This window comes from Schistocerca gregaria, chromosome 1 (assembly GCF_023897955.1).
Source record: "Schistocerca gregaria isolate iqSchGreg1 chromosome 1, iqSchGreg1.2, whole genome shotgun sequence".
Lineage (NCBI taxonomy): Eukaryota > Metazoa > Arthropoda > Insecta > Orthoptera > Acrididae > Schistocerca > Schistocerca gregaria.
Window position 1 is genome coordinate 478501182 of NC_064920.1, and position 19010 is coordinate 478520191.

General features: G+C 40.7%; 1 protein-coding gene across 1 annotated transcript in view; it reads right to left on the reverse strand.

Annotated features, from left to right (window-relative positions):
* Window positions 1-19010, reverse strand: part of LOC126353444 (uncharacterized) — a 273573-nt gene that overhangs the window by 7956 nt on the left and 246607 nt on the right. Inside the window, exon 4 of the mRNA XM_050002764.1 lies at window positions 1008-1157. Coding sequence (XP_049858721.1) covers window positions 1008-1157 — 150 coding nt within the window. The remainder of the gene's footprint in view (window positions 1-1007; window positions 1158-19010) is intronic.

The following is a 19010-nucleotide window of genomic DNA, read 5'->3' on the forward strand; positions in this document are numbered from 1 at the left end:
ATTAAAATTGTGTGCCGGACCGAGACTCGAACTTGGGACCTTTGCCTTTCGTGGGCAAGTGCTCTACCAACTGGGTAGCTCAGTTGGTAGAGCACTTGCCCGTGAAAAGCAAAGGTCCCGAGTTCGAGTCTCGGTCCGGCACACAGTTTTAATCTGCCAGGAAGTTCCATATCAGCGCACACTCTGCTGCAGAGTGAAAATCTCACAGCCCCAGGCTGTGGCTAAGCCATGTCACCGGAATATCCTTTCTTTCAGGAGTGCTAGTTCTGCAAGGTCTGCAGGAGAGCTTCTGTTAAGTTTGGAAGGTAGGAGATGAGGTACTGGCAGAAGTAAAGCTGTGAGGACGGGGCGTGAGTCGTGCTTGGATAGTTCAGTTGGTAGAGCACTTGCCCGCAAAAGGCAAAGGTCCCGAGTTCGAGTCTTGGTCTGGCACACAGTTTTAATCTGCCAGGAAGTTTCATATCAGCGCACACTCCGCTGCACAGTGAAAATCTCATTCTGGAAACGTGTAAAATGTCTGAAAATGACATAAAATTACGAATATAACTGTGAAAACAGACTGCAGATTATGTTATTTGTAGATCAGATTTGTAGAAAAACAGACTACACAGTTGTTACAAACAACACTGCCTAGAATATCACAGGTCTTTGGGCAACTAACAGCAGAGAGAGAGTGCTTCTGTTACTGGCGACAGAAATAGTACCTAATACTACCACATACACAATATCTTAAGCCTGCCCTTTACTATGTATGTGCATGAATTAATTAACTTTTGCTTTGCATGGGGAAAAAAGGAAAAAATATTGTTTCTAGTAACAGAACAACACAAAAAATTGTGCCAAAACTGATCAAGACAGTAACACTTGAATTGAATAACAGTCTGTAATATTTCATCTGTCAAGTACCCCTGCAAATTACAGTGCAACTCTCATACTATATCAATAAGTGCTAATTTATAACCAGTAACTATGGAAAATTAAGGAACCTGATATTTAGAAAGACTGACCTTGGAAGTAAGGTCCCTATGGAAAACTCCCCGAGAGTGCAGATACTCCATTCCTCTGGCTATATCCAGTGCAAGCTTCATCCTTGTAAGATGAGGAAGTTCCACACTAGAATTCTGAATAAGCTGCTCCAAGCTGCCTCCATTGATATACTGAAACATACAATATTTTTTCTCTCATGTTTTGCATAGATTCTATCCTACTTATAACTTGCAACATAAATACAATTTTTTTCAATGAAAATAAAGATTGCAACCTTGAAGTAACAAACAGCACACAAAGATAATAAACTGATCACACACTTAACAGAAAATGCCTTCATTATTGGTGAAGCACAGCCAATAGTTATGCCCACATTCACAGGTAATGTTGAGATAACCACATCTCACAGCATTTAAGAATGTTTGCTAGTTAACATTACAGTTCTTGAAGTCAACACAGAACAACCAAAACAATTTAAACTTACAACAAATCACTTTACCTCACATATGCCAATTAGTCAAAATTTACTCAGTAGAAGTCTCCTGCTGGTAAATTATGCAAAAACGACCCAAATTAAAAGTAACTCTTATTTTATCCGGATGAAATATGTTTCAAATATCACCTTCATATACTATAGAAGTAGCTCACTTTGCCCTCACAAGTTTCTGTGAGAGATATGTAACATACTCTTCTCAGGCACACAGCTAGATTATAGGTTTGATTTTACTACACATTTTATTGATTTTCTTAGTCACCTTCATAAGGTTCTGCCACTATTTTTCAAATAAACGGAACTATTCCAAAGCCACTGTGACTGATAAGGAAAAACCAAAGAAAACATCGTTCTATATGTCCAGAAGGGGATTCTAACCTTGCTCCTCCTGAAAGCAAGTCCAGAGCTGTGTCACTACGCTTGGTTTGTCAGCTGAGGGAGGAGATGGAAGAGGGAATGTACTTTACCAGTTAGTCACTCATGTGGGGGAGATTTCAATGCTTCAATACCAATTCAAAATTAGGGAGCTACTCTAAAATAAAACTGCCTTACCAATAAGCTTATAGGAACATAATAACTCTACTTTCAGATTTTTCTTTAATTTGATGTGACAGTAAAACTGCATGTTGTGAGTAGAAGAATTATATTATTTTATTTAAAGAAAGACATATACGCACACTACTAGCGGCAGCTGATAAAACAAATATAAATATGTGCTACCAGTTTTGATACAAATGAGTAAGAGGAGTGCACCCTATAAGAGCCAGTCAGATAGTTTTAAGGGAAAAAATAACCAAATAAACTTACCCAAAGAACTTTTCTTGTTTCTTTGTCTCTACATGTCTGCGGTCTTGGTAGATGAAGAAATCTCTGAGCCACAGTAATAAAGGACATCACAAGAGGAGACAAAATAAAAAAAGTGCAGCCTTTTGATGAAGTGAAGTATTGTGGGGTAAATCATTTTTTTGCATTTGAAAAGAAACAATCTGGAAAAATCCATGCTGAGGTGGATGTGTAGGGCAACGGTGAGCTACCATTTGACACAGTGTTAAGATGACGCAGATGCTTCTAGTGTGGTCAAACAAGTCTGAATGATGAATGAAGTGGCAGATTATGTCCCTGTGAGCCATGTCATTAGCATAAATGTTGCAAATGTGTCAGACTAATCCAGAGGACTTCCTTGGCCACCTTAGCACAATGGGCTTGGGGACATAGCAGCAAAGCACGTGTTTTCATAATGATGAAAAAGGAAAAATATCTAATGATGGGAACAACCAAATGAAAACACACAATTCAGTTGTTTGTTAGAAAAATTCACTCATTTTTTGAGTGACACTAGTCCTTGGGAGCAGCCAAATGAAAACTATCAATTCAGTTGGTTGTAGTTTTAAGTATTGGATGGACTATTCATTAATTCTTCAGAGTGAAACCACTGATTTCATTATTTAAAATTGATTAATATCCAGATTCAATTAACAGGAACACTGACTGAATTCTGCTTTAATGAAAAGGTAAGATGACATCCATTAATTAAAAATTATTTGAATCTAGCCATCAAACACTTATTTAACCATTTCTTTGTGTATAAGGTAAATATATTGTGTAAAAAATCAAATTACAGGCTACGTACATGGGTGATTTGTTCTCAAATCATACAGGTGAAGAATGAATATGTCACACCACTATTTCAGAGTTCGCTGTTAGCTGATATAAACTGTGTGTGTGTGTGCGCGCCCGTGTGCGCCACAGTGTAGTTTGGTAATTTGCCGATAGTCAGCGCTAGATGCAAACATGGCGAGTTCGGGTGCAGAGTGAGCTTTCTGTGTGTTGGAGTTCGACAAAAGCAAGTGTGCTACAGCTGTTCAACGGATGTTTAGAACCCAGTACAGTAAGAAGCCACCAGCAAGGAAGGCCATTTACCACTGGCACGACAATTTCATTACAATGGGTTGCTTGTGCTGGGTGAAGAGGAACCGACGTCCCAGTGTGAGTGAAGTGAATGTCGAGCACGTACGAGAGACATTCATAAGAAGTCCAAGGAAATCGGTGTGACATGCGTCCCGTGAACTCGAAATAGCTCCAATGACAATGTGGAAAGTTCTGCAACAGAAGCTGTCTATGAAACCATTCAAATTGGAGCCAGTGCAGAAGCTCAATGACGACGACAAAGACAAGCATTCTGAGTTGTTCAGAGTTGCAAGAATTGTATGAGGATGGGGAGGGCATTGTTGATTGCTTAATTTTTAGCAATGAAGCCACTTCTCACGCTAATGGGAAAGTGAACAGGTTTTTTTGTGTCTTGTCACGTCAAAAACTGTACGAGTCATTCTTATTCGCCAAGAGCACTTTCACTGGATATTCCTACTTGGACATGTTGCAGCAATGGCTGATGCCTCAAATGCAATCGGACTCTCTGTTCATTTTTCAGCAGGATAGGTCTCCAGCCCATTTTCATTGTGAAGTTCATCTGTACCTAAAGACAGAACTGCTGCATCGATGGAAAGGCCATGCTACAGAACGGGACAGCTGTTCCATGAAATGATGCCCCCCCCCCCCCCCCAAAAATCACCAGATCTCACTCCGTATGACTTTTTTCTGTGGAGACACATTAAAGATCTGGTGTATGTAATGCCTCTACCACATCATGTAGCACAGCTCTGGGGGAGAAAATGGGAAGTGACTGCCACAGTCGACAATGCCATGCTGGAACGGGTATGGCAAGAATTTGAATACTGTATTGACGTCCTCCAAATCACTCATGGTTCGTGTTCAAATATTTGTAAAAAAAAAAAAAAAAAAACTTTCAGAGTTTCTCTTCGAACTGCAATATGTATGACATCTGTACAATGTTTAGTTCTTGTGCAATTAATAACTGAAAGTGTTCCCGGACTTTATGTAGTCCCTGTATATATAAATATATGTTGAAGTTCCACACGATACCTCTCCAAAACTACAATATTTTCATATTATGATGATTTGTTGAAATGATACAGACATCTCTATATGAGTGTGTTTGTGAAATTGTCTTAACAAAAGGGAAAATTGAAAAATTGTAATAAAGAAATGAAAAGTTATAGATATCTGAATTTATTTTCAATAAATACTTTGTTCCAAATACTATGAGACATTACTAATACACACACACTTCTGAGCTTTTTCATTTTTTCTTTAAATATGAACTATAAAAATTAGATCACGTAACTAATGAGGAGGTATTGAATAGGATTGGGGAGAAGAGAAGTTTGTGGCACAACTTGACTAGAAGAAGGGATCGGTTGGTAGGACATGTTTTGAGGCATCAAGGGATCACAAATTTAGCATTGGAGGGCAGTGTGGAGGGTAAAAATCGTAGAGGGAGACCGAGAGATGAGTACACTAAGCAGATTCAGAAGGATGTAGGTTGCAGTAGGTACTGGGAGATGAAGAAGCTTGCACAGGATAGAGTAGCATGGAGAGCTGCATCAAACCAGTCTCAGGACTGAAGACCACAACAACAACAAAAATTTGTAACCTTTCGCAAATTTCAAAATAATGTTTTGAAAATATGAATCGTCACAGGATGTTAATTGTATTGAGAAATGATAAAGTAGAAGGACTGCTAACTGTCAGCTATGAATGAAATTCTTAAAATGTCAAAATATTTGTTCATAAAGATGAAAGCATCTGAAATTTTTTGGTTATTTAGAAATTATTTTCTCTCAATCCCCTGTCCTAAATGTTCTAAAAATTTCATGGTATGTTAGTTGGTCATTGTATTTAGGGAATGTACAATCAGAGTGGGCAGTTCTTGTCTGTACAAAATGAGAGAAACTGTTTAGCCACCTGGCTCTCCTATAAAGGTAAAAAATTTGTGGACACTTAAACATTTAAACTGATCACTGATTATATGTAAATGTTATATGTCTTATGTCATGCAAAACTGGTTTTTCTGATTCAAAATAATTACTTTACAACATTATAAGTGAGTGGGAAAACAACTCATAATTTTGTTCGAAAGTCAACAATGATATATGTAGCATATTTATACTCATTTTTCTTTTTATGATATTATTCACAAAATAATTATTGTCTTCGGTCATGATTTTCCTTCTTCCTAACTTTCCATGGATTAAAATTGCCTACAATATAACAATCAACACTGCACTGTTGATAAGAGTTCATTTGTTTTTTTCCATCGGCTTCTCATTGAACTCATATAGCCAAGCTGAAAATGCACATAGAGAAGGATGATACAACAAGAGCCGTACTTAGGGAATGGGAACTACGCACTGATCTTTTGACGATGACCATTTGAAAGCATTATCAGGACCATGAGGTGTCATATAGGAGACGGTACTATCATGCAGCTCATGAGAGACACTTGTTGTCTGTCACACCCATGACTAATTGTCAAACACATAAGAAATTAAATGGCTCACTACAAAGTCTTCTAATGTATATTGGGGTCTCTGCATTCCACACACAGTAACAGGCTGCATTCCATGGAGAACCGTTGTTGCAATGTACGTGCCACCCCGGGATGAATCCCAGTAGTAACTTGATTGAATTCCTGCCAAAGGCTTCACAGTAGACCACTCTCTCTCTTTTTTAAATAGAACTCCCTTAATGTACTTTCATTTAGAATTATGAGATTCATGTTTGTTACTAATGCTACAAATCCAGTAGCATCTCCTATAGCATCAACAGCTTCATGCTGGAGATTAAATCTTGTTGCAAGATGTTTACAGAGACCTCGTACCCCATCACATGCACTTTTTCCATGACCTGTTGCTGAAGATACCCATTTTTTTCTTAATTCCTGTATTACAGTGTTGACCAACTCATAAAGCTGAAAGCAGTTTTTAAAATGAGATGCTGCACCACCAGTCATATGGACATGTTTAGGAAATGCACGGCCTCTAGATGCTACATCATCAATGATTATGCTGACAGCATAACATGCATGTGCACTGTCATGAATGAGATCATTACTGACAATAACAAGACAGTGTAATGTGCTGAGGGTGTGAGCAACACATGTGAATATTGATACCTGTGGTGCGTGCCAGTGGTAACTTTGAATTTCGTTGTGCAAAGCAACAGACCAGTTCTCGACTAAGTCAAAATGAAGAACTAATGTGTCAGTATTCTGGGACGTGGCCGATTTTACTTCTTCAGGCCTGTCTCTCAATCCTCTGGATATGATGGTGAGCTATTCCTTTAATGATCCAAACCTCTGGAACGAACTTCTCTGGCTCTACTGTCTTCTTTGCCAACTCTCCTCCCTCCCACAATGCACACGTTGCACCACTGTCAGTATCCTGAAGGTGTAATGATTCAACAGTCATAACTTCAGCATTAGGATACATTGCACACTCCTGCAACCAGCATTTATCTTGAGGCTCTTGTCATATACACAAAAGCAATAGGTCCATCTCTGTGTATGTCTTTATTATGACACTGCTTATGACAAAACAAAAAAGATTAAAGTTAGTGCAGTAAATACATGTGCATACTTCTTTCACTGGCTGCCATTTTACCCATTTTGGTCGTAAGGAGTCGAACTTTGAGAGACCAGTTCTTAAATTCAGCTTCTCCTTTTTTATTAGGAAATATAGTTCTCTTATTGTTCTTGTCATATATCTTTCTACCGTTTTCACCATTTTGACTAACAGAGATAACATCAGCCCATTTGGGAGTTTTGTGTCAACACTTAGGTAATATTCGAGAGTAACAGAAAGTGCATCAGCCTGCAACGGATGCCCACAGTAAGAATCTGTGCATGCCCGGATACCTTTCTCATTATGAAATGAAATTTTCACTCTACAGCGGAGTGTGTGTCGATATGAAACTTCCTGGCAGACTAAACTGTGTGTCAGACTGAGACTCAAACATGGGACATTTGCTCTACCATCTGAGCACTTGCCCACAAAAGGCAAAGGTCCCGAGTTCAAGTCTCAGTTCGGTTTACAGTTTTAATCTGCCAGGAAGTTTCACTTTTCTCATTCTTTATTTCACGAGCTTTTGAAATCAAATAATGTGAAGGATGGGCTCTGGATTTCTATATCTACTGCTTGGAGTAGTTGCCTGGTACCAGTGTCAGTAATTGTATCTTCTCAGTACAGATGGCTGCTGAGATAGCAGTATTTGGGTTTCTGAAACCACACGTCACATTTCATAGACATTCTGCAAGTGCATAGTTCACAAAATCTTGAAGATATTGCTTGTGTAAAACTTTTTTCAATTTCTTCCACTTTTTTTACATTCTGTTTTCTTCTTGTGCTTCTCACATTTCCTGGACGTTTAAGGTGGGGATATAGTAGGGGCTACAGCATAAATTCTAACATTCAACACATCAACAGCTTCACACCCAGGAATATAAACATCTGCACTATCTTCTTCAGTTTCACATCCGTGTGATTGTGATTGTCCAGGTGGGTTGTCACTAAATTTCATCTTATAGTGAGTGTAGCTATTCCTGCACAATGGATGTGATGCTAAAACTGTCACTCGAGAACCAAGATATTTCTGCACTACCTTTGACAGATTTCCAACAACTGTGTTAAATGTTTTTCACTATTCTTAAACACCACCTTCTTGTGTCTTTTTTCATACTCCATACACCTCACTCTTTTACTACTGTATTTCCTCACTGACACTGTATCTAACAAAATGTTAAAACCAAACAAAACTCCACCAGAATTTAGAATGGTAGATGTGCAAGTTATCACTCCTTTGTTATAAACAGAAACGCTCTGGAAACACTGTTGCCAACATGCATATTTTCACTAGAAACTCAGTGATGCGAAGTATGTAGAATGTTGAGAAATTTTTAATACTTTACACAGAAAAATATTGCCCACTGTGTTTCCACTGACTACCTACATATTAACCGAACAATATTTTGTGTGATTCTCAAAAGTTTTCGGGTGGGGATTTTCGAGTAAATAATTCGTAAAAACTCGTGAAAATGCATTTTTTATATTTTTGAGTGACAAATATTTACATTATACATGTCGCTGGAGCAAAGACGATACTTTTTACATGGCATCAGAAGTAACACGATATAAAATATAGCGTTGTGTGACTTTCCAAATAAGAAAAAAAAATAAGTGGAGAAATTAATACTTTTTTGTTCTCTACTGTTTTAATAGTTATTTACGAAATACATTTTTCAAGGGGTAAGGTAAAACGAAAATACTTTATTTCTTAACACTTACAATATAGATGTCTAACATGTATTTTTTCCATTGAAATTCATGACCACGATTTGACATGACATGTATAATCTGAGATAAAATCACACACAAACAAGAAAGTTGTCATGTCAAAGCGTCGGAAGAGGAGGCTGTTAAAAGGAGTGTTTTTGCTCCAGAACAACGCCCCACTTAATTTTGCACTGTGCGCAGTCAACATGCAGACTTATGGGCTATCAAATTCTCTCATCCCACGTGGCACACAGACACGTATTCCTCTTTCCTCGGATGACGAAATCATTACCCGGCACACATTTAAAAAATTACGACGAGATGATTTTAAAAGGCGGAACGTTCCCTAAACAGCTAAAATGCAGACGTATTCGACTAAATCGCGTATTACGTACGTTTTCGCTGTTCATGCAGTGAAATTTCAGCATCAACCATGACATTTTAATTCATTATTTCTTTACTACCAACTCTATTCGCAACACAATTTGCAGACAGTATTCATTTATACTCCTCAATGTACCTTCAAAATTATATCATTAAACGACACATAGTTCGGGAGATTGACGGCTTAGGCATTCGGGCGCGTGAGAAACTTGATTCCACTTAAAATGGAGCGCAAATTATCCACACCATATTCATCCAGTGCCTCATAATGTGAGCACGCAGCAACTTCCAACAAACTTTCGGCACAGTTTCAAATCTTTTCTAACCTTTTTCTCGCTTACATGATTAACGATAAATATTTAACACACTACCGGTAAGTCATTTCTAAAGCAATCAGTACATACAATCAGTTTTATACATGGAATAGAAATTCTCCAAAGAATCAGGGGTTTACTGGTATGTTCGTAATTCTACTTGAACGAAAATCAGATAACAAAAAAATGTGACCTAGTCACACTTGCTTTCGTCTGCTTTCCTTTTTCTTATCTGGGGAGTTTTTCAGCCCAAAACTGGGCTACGTCCAGTGCTTCCCAACTGTAATTCACGACGGCACATAAACTAGGATTGGTCAGGAGATGATCCATATGCTGATATTCGCCACGGAAACTTCTGTCGCCTTATGAATCTATACGGCTGCACTTAATTAGGTGTGCCTTCACTAATGGTACTATGCCCATTCTGGCACGTATCGGGCTACTCCAAATATTCTATCTCATGTTCTCGTCACTGGGAATCTACTGTGCTGGAGGATCACTAAGTCCAAGTCTCTTGTGGGAATGAAGTCTTCTAGGCCCACAGCAAATGCCAAAGTGGTACATCAAAGGCATACTTACGCTTCTATTTGTTCGTGATCACTTGTACAGTTTACTATGCAGCATGGGTTTCATGCAAAATGTTATTAATCAGTGTGTTTCATTTAAGCTTCCGTAGAATATTTCAGCATGCACTGATCTCGACCACACCGGGAAAACATATTCCGCCGTGTAGAAGCCTCAGCTGTGATTATCAGCACCTTTGGTCTAGCTCCCCATCTGCTGTTAGCCACTTTTCTCACTACGACTTTATGAAGGGTGTTCTCGCAGAGATGTTTGTACGACAATAACTGGTCTGGTACGACGTTCAGGTATGATGATGTACCTGCGTGTTCCAAGGTGATACCATTCCAAGTTGCATTCAGCAACTGATTTGCTTGTTTTGGGTGAAAAGGGAAGGCGCTGACTTGGGTCTTTAAGGGATATGGTTACGTTCGTTCTACGCCAGCGTGCATTTAAATCCCAAAAGCATTAAGAGACTGTGCAGTAAGTGGATGAAGTAGTAGAAAAATGTTTCCCGAAACACCTGTTTTCATTTTGACGTTAATCAAAACAAAGGGTCCAAGCTGTAGTCAGGAAACCATGCCCCTCCACATCGCAACATCTCCACATGTGGCAATGAATATTCACTACCTGAGGACCCCCAACGACATCTAATGAAGGTGCCGCCATTCAACAAATAATTAACTCACTTCTGGAATTAATTTAATAGCTAGTTTCGGATAAACGGCTGATATTTTTTAATGCGATCTCCTGGCGCTAGACGACAGACTGCATTCTTCGCGTACCTATGCTCTGAACACGTCAAGATAAACACGAGAATATCAATGCACACATTTTTACTTCCAATCGATGGATGAAAGCATTCTCGATCAGAAAAAGCAATACATGTAATGACTAAGAAACTGTTACCAGACTTTAATATTATTATTTGACAAACATGTCTTCCCGAAAAGAAGAAAACAGTTGCAGAGCTTTTCAATTTGATCTCTGAAAATCTTCTATGATTTGCATCGAAAAAACGTTTCATATAAGCAGTTTTCGTGACGCTATGTAGAAAACTGCATTGGAATCAACTTAAGATGCACAGAATACGAACTGTACATGGGAAGCATCTCATTCGATGTAGTACGGAAACTGATGCACTATTTGTCACTATGTAGCCCCACTGACAGTTTCTGAAGTACCGTAGAATAGTAAACACGTTTTATTGCTTATGTAGTCGCTAAGTTATTTTTTTTTTTTTTTTCATTTTAGTGATCCAGAACCGTTGTCTGAAATAGGCTACAAAAGCAACATGCCACGTCATGTGATGGGCAGTGATTAATTACGTTTCTCAAATCGTTCTATAGCAGCTCCCCAACTGATCGCTGGCTACAGATATATGATCGATGGATAATTAGTTCGTTTCTATGCTATGCATACGACTGAGGTGATGACAGGGGCAGTCGCTCCCAATCTTAAGCTCCAGTGTTACCCAGTGACTACCAGAAGAGATCGGAGACGCTCAGCAACTGAAGGTTGAACTGCGACAATATATCTGCGTAAACAAGTCGTTGCATTCCACAACTATCTCTGATAGATAGAGAGATTAACCTTCCTCATAGCTGCAACGAAATTATTCTGATACATGAAGCTGTATCTTCCGATAACGAAATGGTTCAAATGGCTCTGAGCACTATGGGACTTAACATCTGAGGTCATCAGTCCCCTAGAACTAAGAACTACTTAAACCTAACTAACCTAACGACATCACAAACATCCATGCTCGAGGCAGGATTCGAACCTGCGACCGTAGCAGTCGCGCGATTCCGGACTGAAGCGCCTAGAGCCACTCGGATCCACGGCCGGTTGATAACGAAAGACTCACCATTTACTAAAGTAGGCAAACTGACCCCCCGAAACAACTGTAAACGAAAACGAAACTGCGGATCTTCAGAGTTTGTTGTTCGAAACAGTGGAGTTATTTGAATGCCGAACTGTGTTTCTTATTAATAAAAAAAATAAAGAGATTAGAATCAAAATGAAAATGCGAATAATTCAGAAAAAAATGAGTACATGTTGCATGAAGAATTTTCACACGAAGTATTTTAGAAGTAAAAGTTGCGTGGCGTAAATCGATATCTGAAATGCTACAGCAGGATACAGAAATTTCGTAGGTTTATTAGGTGTCGATGACCATATCGCCAGCTGTATTTTCAAGTACGGTATCACAACTCTTATACACTACATGCCATTACATTGCTACACCACGAAGATGACGTGCTACAGACGCGAAATTTAACCAACAGGAAGAAGATGCTGTGATATAAAAATGATAAGCTTCTCAGAGCATTCACAGAAGATTGACGCAGGTGGCGACACCTACAACGTGCTGATATGAGGAATGTTTCCAACCGATTTCTCATACACGAACAGCAGTTGACCGGTGTTGCCTCGTGAAACGTTGCTGTGATGGATCGTGTGAGGAGGAGAAATGCGTACCAAAAGGTTTCCGACTTTGATAAAGGTCGGATTGTAGCCTATCGCGATTGCGGTTTATAGTATCGCGACATTGCTGCTCGCGTTGGTCGAGATCCTATGACTGTTAGCAAAACATGGAATCGGTGGGTTCAGGAGGGTAATACGTAACGCCGTACTGGATCCCAACGGCCTCGTATCACTAGCAGTCGAGATGACAGGCATCTTATCCGCATGGCTGTAACGGATCGTGCAGCCACGTCTAGATCCCTGAGTCAACAGATGGGGACGTTTGTAAGACAACAACCATCTGCACGAACAGTACAACGACGTTCGCACCAGCATGGACTATCAGCTCGGAGACTATGACTGCGGTTACCCTTGACGCTGCATCACAGACAGGAGCGCCTGCGATGGTGTACTCAGCGACGAACCTGGGTGCACGAATGGAGAAACGTCATTTTTTCTGATGAATCCAGGATCTGTTTACAGCATCATGATGGTCGCATCCGGGTTTGGCTACATCGCGGTGAACGCACACTGGAAGCGTGTATTCGTCATCGCCATACTGGCGTACCACCCGGCGTGATGGTATGGGGTGCCATTGGTTACACGTCTCGGTAACCTCTTGCTCGCATTCACGGCACTTTGAGCAGTGGACCTTACATTTCAGATGTGTTATGACCCGTGGCTCTACCCTTCATTCAATCCCTGCGAAACCCGACATTTCAGCAGGATAATGCACGACCGCATGTTGCAGGTCCTGTACGGGCTTTCCTGGATACAGAAAATGTTCGACTGCTACCCTGGCCAGCACATTCTCCAGATCTTTCACCAACTGAAAACGTTTCGTCAATGGTGGCCGAGCAACTGGCTCGTCACAATATGCCAGTCACTACTGTCGATGAATTGTGGTATCGTGTGGAAGCTGCAAGGGCAGCTGTACCTGTACACGCCAACCACGCTCTGTTTGTCTCAATGCCCAGGCTTATCAAGGCTGTTATTACGGCCAGAGGTGGTTGTTCTCGGTAGTGATTTCTCAGGATCTATGCACTCAAACTGCGTGAAAATGTAATCATATGTTAGTTCTAGTATAATATATTTGTCCAATGAATACCCGTCTACCATCTGCATTTCTTCTTGGTGTGGCAATTTTAATGGCCAGTAATGTATATCGTCAGACAAACAGCACTATTGGCACTGAGTGATTGGGTTGACACTATTCTCATTCAAAAATAACAGAACATACAATTTTCTACGAAATTAGTTTGATTTGAGTTTTTTTCTCCATACTGCATAGCAAATCATAATAGATCATTAATCCTATGTCTCAATTATCTGCCTCATAAAGGTGATACGTGAATTCTCTGTTGGAAGAGAAAATGCGTCCGTTACAAAAGTGTTGTAGATGGGCTACATTTAGTCGACCTCAACAAACATGATGGCAGACAACATGGAACAAATGCGACAAATGCTGGCATAAAACCGGCATATGTCGGGGGGAAATTAGGATTAGAAAGAGCACTGGTAACTTCTTTCATTCACGAAGCTGTAGGTAAGCTGGAAGGAAAGATGAACGGGAACTCCTGGAGATTTCACTGGCACCTCTGGCGGAGATGCTTTTTTTTTCCCCCTTCGACCGTCAACACGGGCGATGGATATCTGATGTAGAGTCCGCGGCAGTGTTCAAATTTCTGCACATCACATTTCGACGGACGTCCTATGCCTAATGTGTGCTGCAATCTAACCCAAAATTGTTTTCGCTGCCATTTTCCTAAAATCATATAAATTTTGCCAAAAATACAGTGTCAAAGGTGACTACTTTGATAATGCATAAATGTACTTTATTTGTACATTCCTTTCTTTTGCTTTTTTAAACCACACACGCTGGCCACTGTGGCCGAGCGGTTCCAGGCGCTTCAGACCGGAACCGCGCGACTGCTACGGTCGCAGGATCCAATCCTGCCTCGGGCATGGATGTGTGTGATGTCCTTAGGTTAATTAGGTTTAAATAGTTCTAAGTTCTAGGTGACTGATGGCCTCAGCAGTTAAGTCCCTTAGTGCTCAGAGCCATTTTGCTGGCAGATGACATACCAACTGTGGAAGACATCTCGCGTGAAGGGACGCAGGTAGTCCGCAATAATGTTACGTAATCCACAGCCCTCCAGGCGCCTTGGACTACTACCACAGGTCTCATGGAAGCACACATGATGTCCTCCATAGTATAACACTACCGCCACAGGCCTGCGTCCGTGGCACGGTGCACGATTCGAGCATCCGTTCGCTTGGAAGACGACGTATTCGGTCACGACCTATGAACCGATGTGATCCAACTGACCAGACGTCAAGTTTCCAATGACTGGAGTCCGGTCTCGATGATCCCGTCCCCACTGCAGTCTTAACTAATATTGACGCTGGGAACACGAATGGGTCGGCTGCCGTGGAGGCGCATGTTGAACAGCGTGTGCTGAACGGTGTGCTTTGAAGTACAGCTGTCTATACCAGCAGCAATAGCTGTACAGTATACATATTCTTCCGTGAAAAGTTGCTGTGTAACTACGGATTTGCTTTGTGCTCTGTCGTCAGGTTAGTCACAGTTCGCCGCCTATCCTACTTTTGAAGAGCGGCCAGACCCGCGACTTCCACGTTCCGTGACGCGGCGAGGACGTCCAACACCTTGTTGCCTACTCAAAGTATCACCGTCATTCAACCATTTTCCCTAGGTGCTCACGACAGTAGCAGGCAAACCACAAATCAGCTATTCCGTTTCCTTCACGCTTATTCCAAATCGTCTTTCCTCTGTCATTTGCGATCCTTAGCGTCGCTCTGCTCCGCATGTGTATTTTCCTTACAACGTTAAGCGTCTGCAACGCCACTAGGTGGCATTCAGTCTCACGGTGGGCAGTCGTCATAATGTTCTGGATCATCAGCATACGCTACATTGTTCTTCCCTCTACATGATCACGACTGAAGGTCCTAAAATGTCAAAATGTTATTTGGTTGGTTACTCGAGAAGGTTTAGTTAAGTTTATGTTTCATACGACGCAGCGTTACACAGCATGAAGCGCTGCGGACCTCAAATATCAATCGCGCCGCTTGTGGCAGGTAATGCTGCGGCCACTGCCTGCCCGCTATCTGCCCCTGCTGTCACTGCAGATGACAGCTCTGTGGCCACAGAGGCAACCAAATTGTAGAGCCCGAGATGAAAGCCGCGTCCTCTGCCGATGGCACACTATTTACATAGTCTATCGTGGCCGCTGGCCGCAACTTCAGAAAGGTAATGCTTGCTCTCCCAGTTGTTTGTCTGTCTTACAGTAAACCCCATGGAGTATACACATTCTTTCGTGGAAGGCTATGTAGGTACAGCTAATTTCAGCGAACGCAACACGTCATGTTCGAGAGCGGAACGGTGGAGGAACAGTCAGACTGGTCCAAACACTTGAGTATGAATTTCAGAATAATCGAGTGAAGCAGAAAATCTTTGCGATGGCGAAGATTTGTCCCAATAAACTGTGACTGAAAAAACTTAGTGAAGGTTTCCTAGAGTTATTAAAACACACACACACACACACACACACACACACACACACACACACACACACACACACACAAATTCCCTTTTAGCTTTCTTTTGTGTCTATATTACTTTCGATCTCTCGAAATGGGCTCTTTCCGCTCGGCGGACAAAGTTGTTCCTGCCTTCCTGACATTTTCTGCTACGCCAACTGCCTTGTCATAAATTTTACGCCTAAAACTTACTCTGCCTTGTGTGTCAAGTTGTGTTACTCCTGCTTCTTTCAGATAACCTTTCACTGCACCGATTTATTATTATTATATTCTGCAAGTTTCGTACAATTCCAAACTACGTCTAGTTGATAGTGCGAAAAGCCTAAATCCAATGACCGAGCAGAAACTGGACGCCGGCGCTACTGAATGCGAGTAGAGTGCCTTAAGCAGTGCGCTACTCGCTGATTTAGAAAAGAAATCCTATTCCATTCATTCAGAGATCTGTCAACAGTCATCGCATCGCGGCAGTCTTATTCAGTAGCCAGAATGGAACAGAAACAATTAAAATCTGAAAATTTTCCAATAATTTAATAGAGTTAAAGTACCGGTATCGGTATATTTCTCAACTACTCATCTGTCGTGATACACTCTGGCCTCATTTAAACGTTGCAAGAAATTGCTGGATACCATCATGCACAAATCAATTACATGGTTCCTCTCACTGTCTGGCATAGGTTTTGTAGATCTGAAAGTGATGGTAAGCAGATCGATTTTTATCCGTAACATCACATAAAATATTCTTTCAACGATAAAACAAAAACGAAGTCTTTACGGACATACATTTACGCAATATTTTTTTTCTTTGTTTTGGTATGAGTAATCCAGCAACAAACAACTTTTATGTACTTTTGATTTCATGCGGATACATAAGCGCACAAATTTGAAACTCTCTAAGTACCAACAAGAAACGTCTAGTCCTTGGCCTTAAAAAAACTTGAATGTTCCAAAACATAATCTTTGGAAATTAATATTCTTTCATGACGTACCACAGATTCTGAGTTTGTTTGAGATGATAGTATAACCAATGAAGAGGCAAGATTTTCGTGAAAAACGAATAAAACTAAATTACGACCAGTAATAAAGCACATCATTTCCCTGTGGTAATCACACATATTATAAAAGAGTTAGAACGGGCCATCTAAGGACTTTGCCCATCGGTTTCGATGATTAAGACGCGAGCTCCTAAACATTAGCGTTTTCGTGAATCCACTGAAGATGATTGGCGCTCACGACATCCCAATAGGAACAAGTGCTTGCAAAAATTCACAATGCTGCATTTAATAATCGTCAGCTAAAAGTATGCGAGCTCGTTGCCATTGCAAATATCTCGGTAGGGCGTGCACATCACATTTTACGCCAACTTTTGGATATGACTACACTTCCCGCGCAGTGTATACTGCATATGGTAATCATCGACCAAAAAACCAATTAACACTGTAGAAAATTATTCAGCGTTGTTTAGTTGCAATTCTAATAAAAGTCTCCTACGTTTCATAACAGTAAATGATTCACTTTCACATGCCAGGGACCGAAAGGCAGTCGCAACAGTAAACGATTGAAGATGAAAATGCACAAAAACAAGCAAAAACATCCCACTTGCAAGAAAAGTTGCGGGTACCGTTACTGTGGTTTGAGAGCAAAGTATCTAACTGAACACGGATGGGGTAGTAAACTGGCCATGGTCTATTTGAAAGAACTATTTCAGATATAACCTTAAGCGCTTTAGATAAACCATGGAAAGCCTAAATATTGGAGCCTATACGAAACTTTTAAACCCGCTGCTCCCAATGCGAGCCGAGTGCCTTAATCATCGCGCTACCTCTTAAGACCAAAAATCGAAAGGAAAAGTAAATAAATATTACATCGAGAAGCAAACAGAAGTCATAAGAGGTTGGATTTGTGACGTAAGCAACAAGCGAATGCCTGCGGTAACATGACAGAACACTCTTCACAGTAGTCGCCACTTATTGGCTTCCTCTTGAAAGGCCTCTGCAGATTGATTGGTGAATCCAGTTTGTCGCGATAGTTAGCTCGGCAAGTAAGCACTGTTTGTTCCGTAACTGGTTGCTTGTACAGAGTTGAATGATGCATTCGCAGACTAATATTCGCAAACGCTTACACGAAATAACCGCATACTTAGTTTGGTATGATTGAAACGAAAATCCAACACAGTAAGTGGATTATAAGATTCTGATTCACGAACTGCATATGAGACACACAGTACAATTATTCCGAGCTGGAAGCTTGCAATGAATTCAATTCGGAACATGGTTTTAAGAGCGACGTTGTCTTTGGTACACTGTTAATCTTATTCCTACAAAATATTATATTCTAGGGGAAATACACTAAATGGGAAACAGAGCTCGTACCACCTCTATACGCTGCGGCAGTCCAAAAGAGATACAATGTGTTATTTAACAATTTAAATGATTTACCGAGAGTTCTGCCAATAGTGCAACCGCTCCCCGGAAAAGCTCCATCTTGGAACGTTAAGGGCATCCAACAGAATAAAACTTAATAAACAACATGTAATTCTGCTTCGTCTTCTGTACAAAGCAAGGCAAGGCAAACCACGTCCCCCACAAGGCGCTGAACACCATGCGATACCGACCGACAGCCGTGCCTTTCTCAATCAGTTCTTTATCCTGTCTAGTACGAGATTCTCTTCTTTCAGGATTTGGCACATTTTATTTATTACTTAACTATGCGGCCAGATGACAATCGTAACATCACAATCGTCAAGGTAACCTAAGAGAGCGAAGTCGTGTGCGCCATCTGTCTGTGAATCGTGTGAACTTTGTTTTGTGTATCACCGTATTTTAAGCGTTTTTGTATCTTACGCGGTGAGACAATGGCAAACCGCCTGAAAACCACATCAGGTTGGCTAATGTACCAGCTCACGTACGTTAACTCCCTGACACTAGTAAACAGGTACACCACTAGAATTACTGTATCTTGTATAATTTTTTCAACCTATTCACTGGTATTAGTATTTATCACTCCTTGGCTCATAGTGGACTCAAAAATAAATAACGCCTTGGGCTGTTTTATTCATTACTA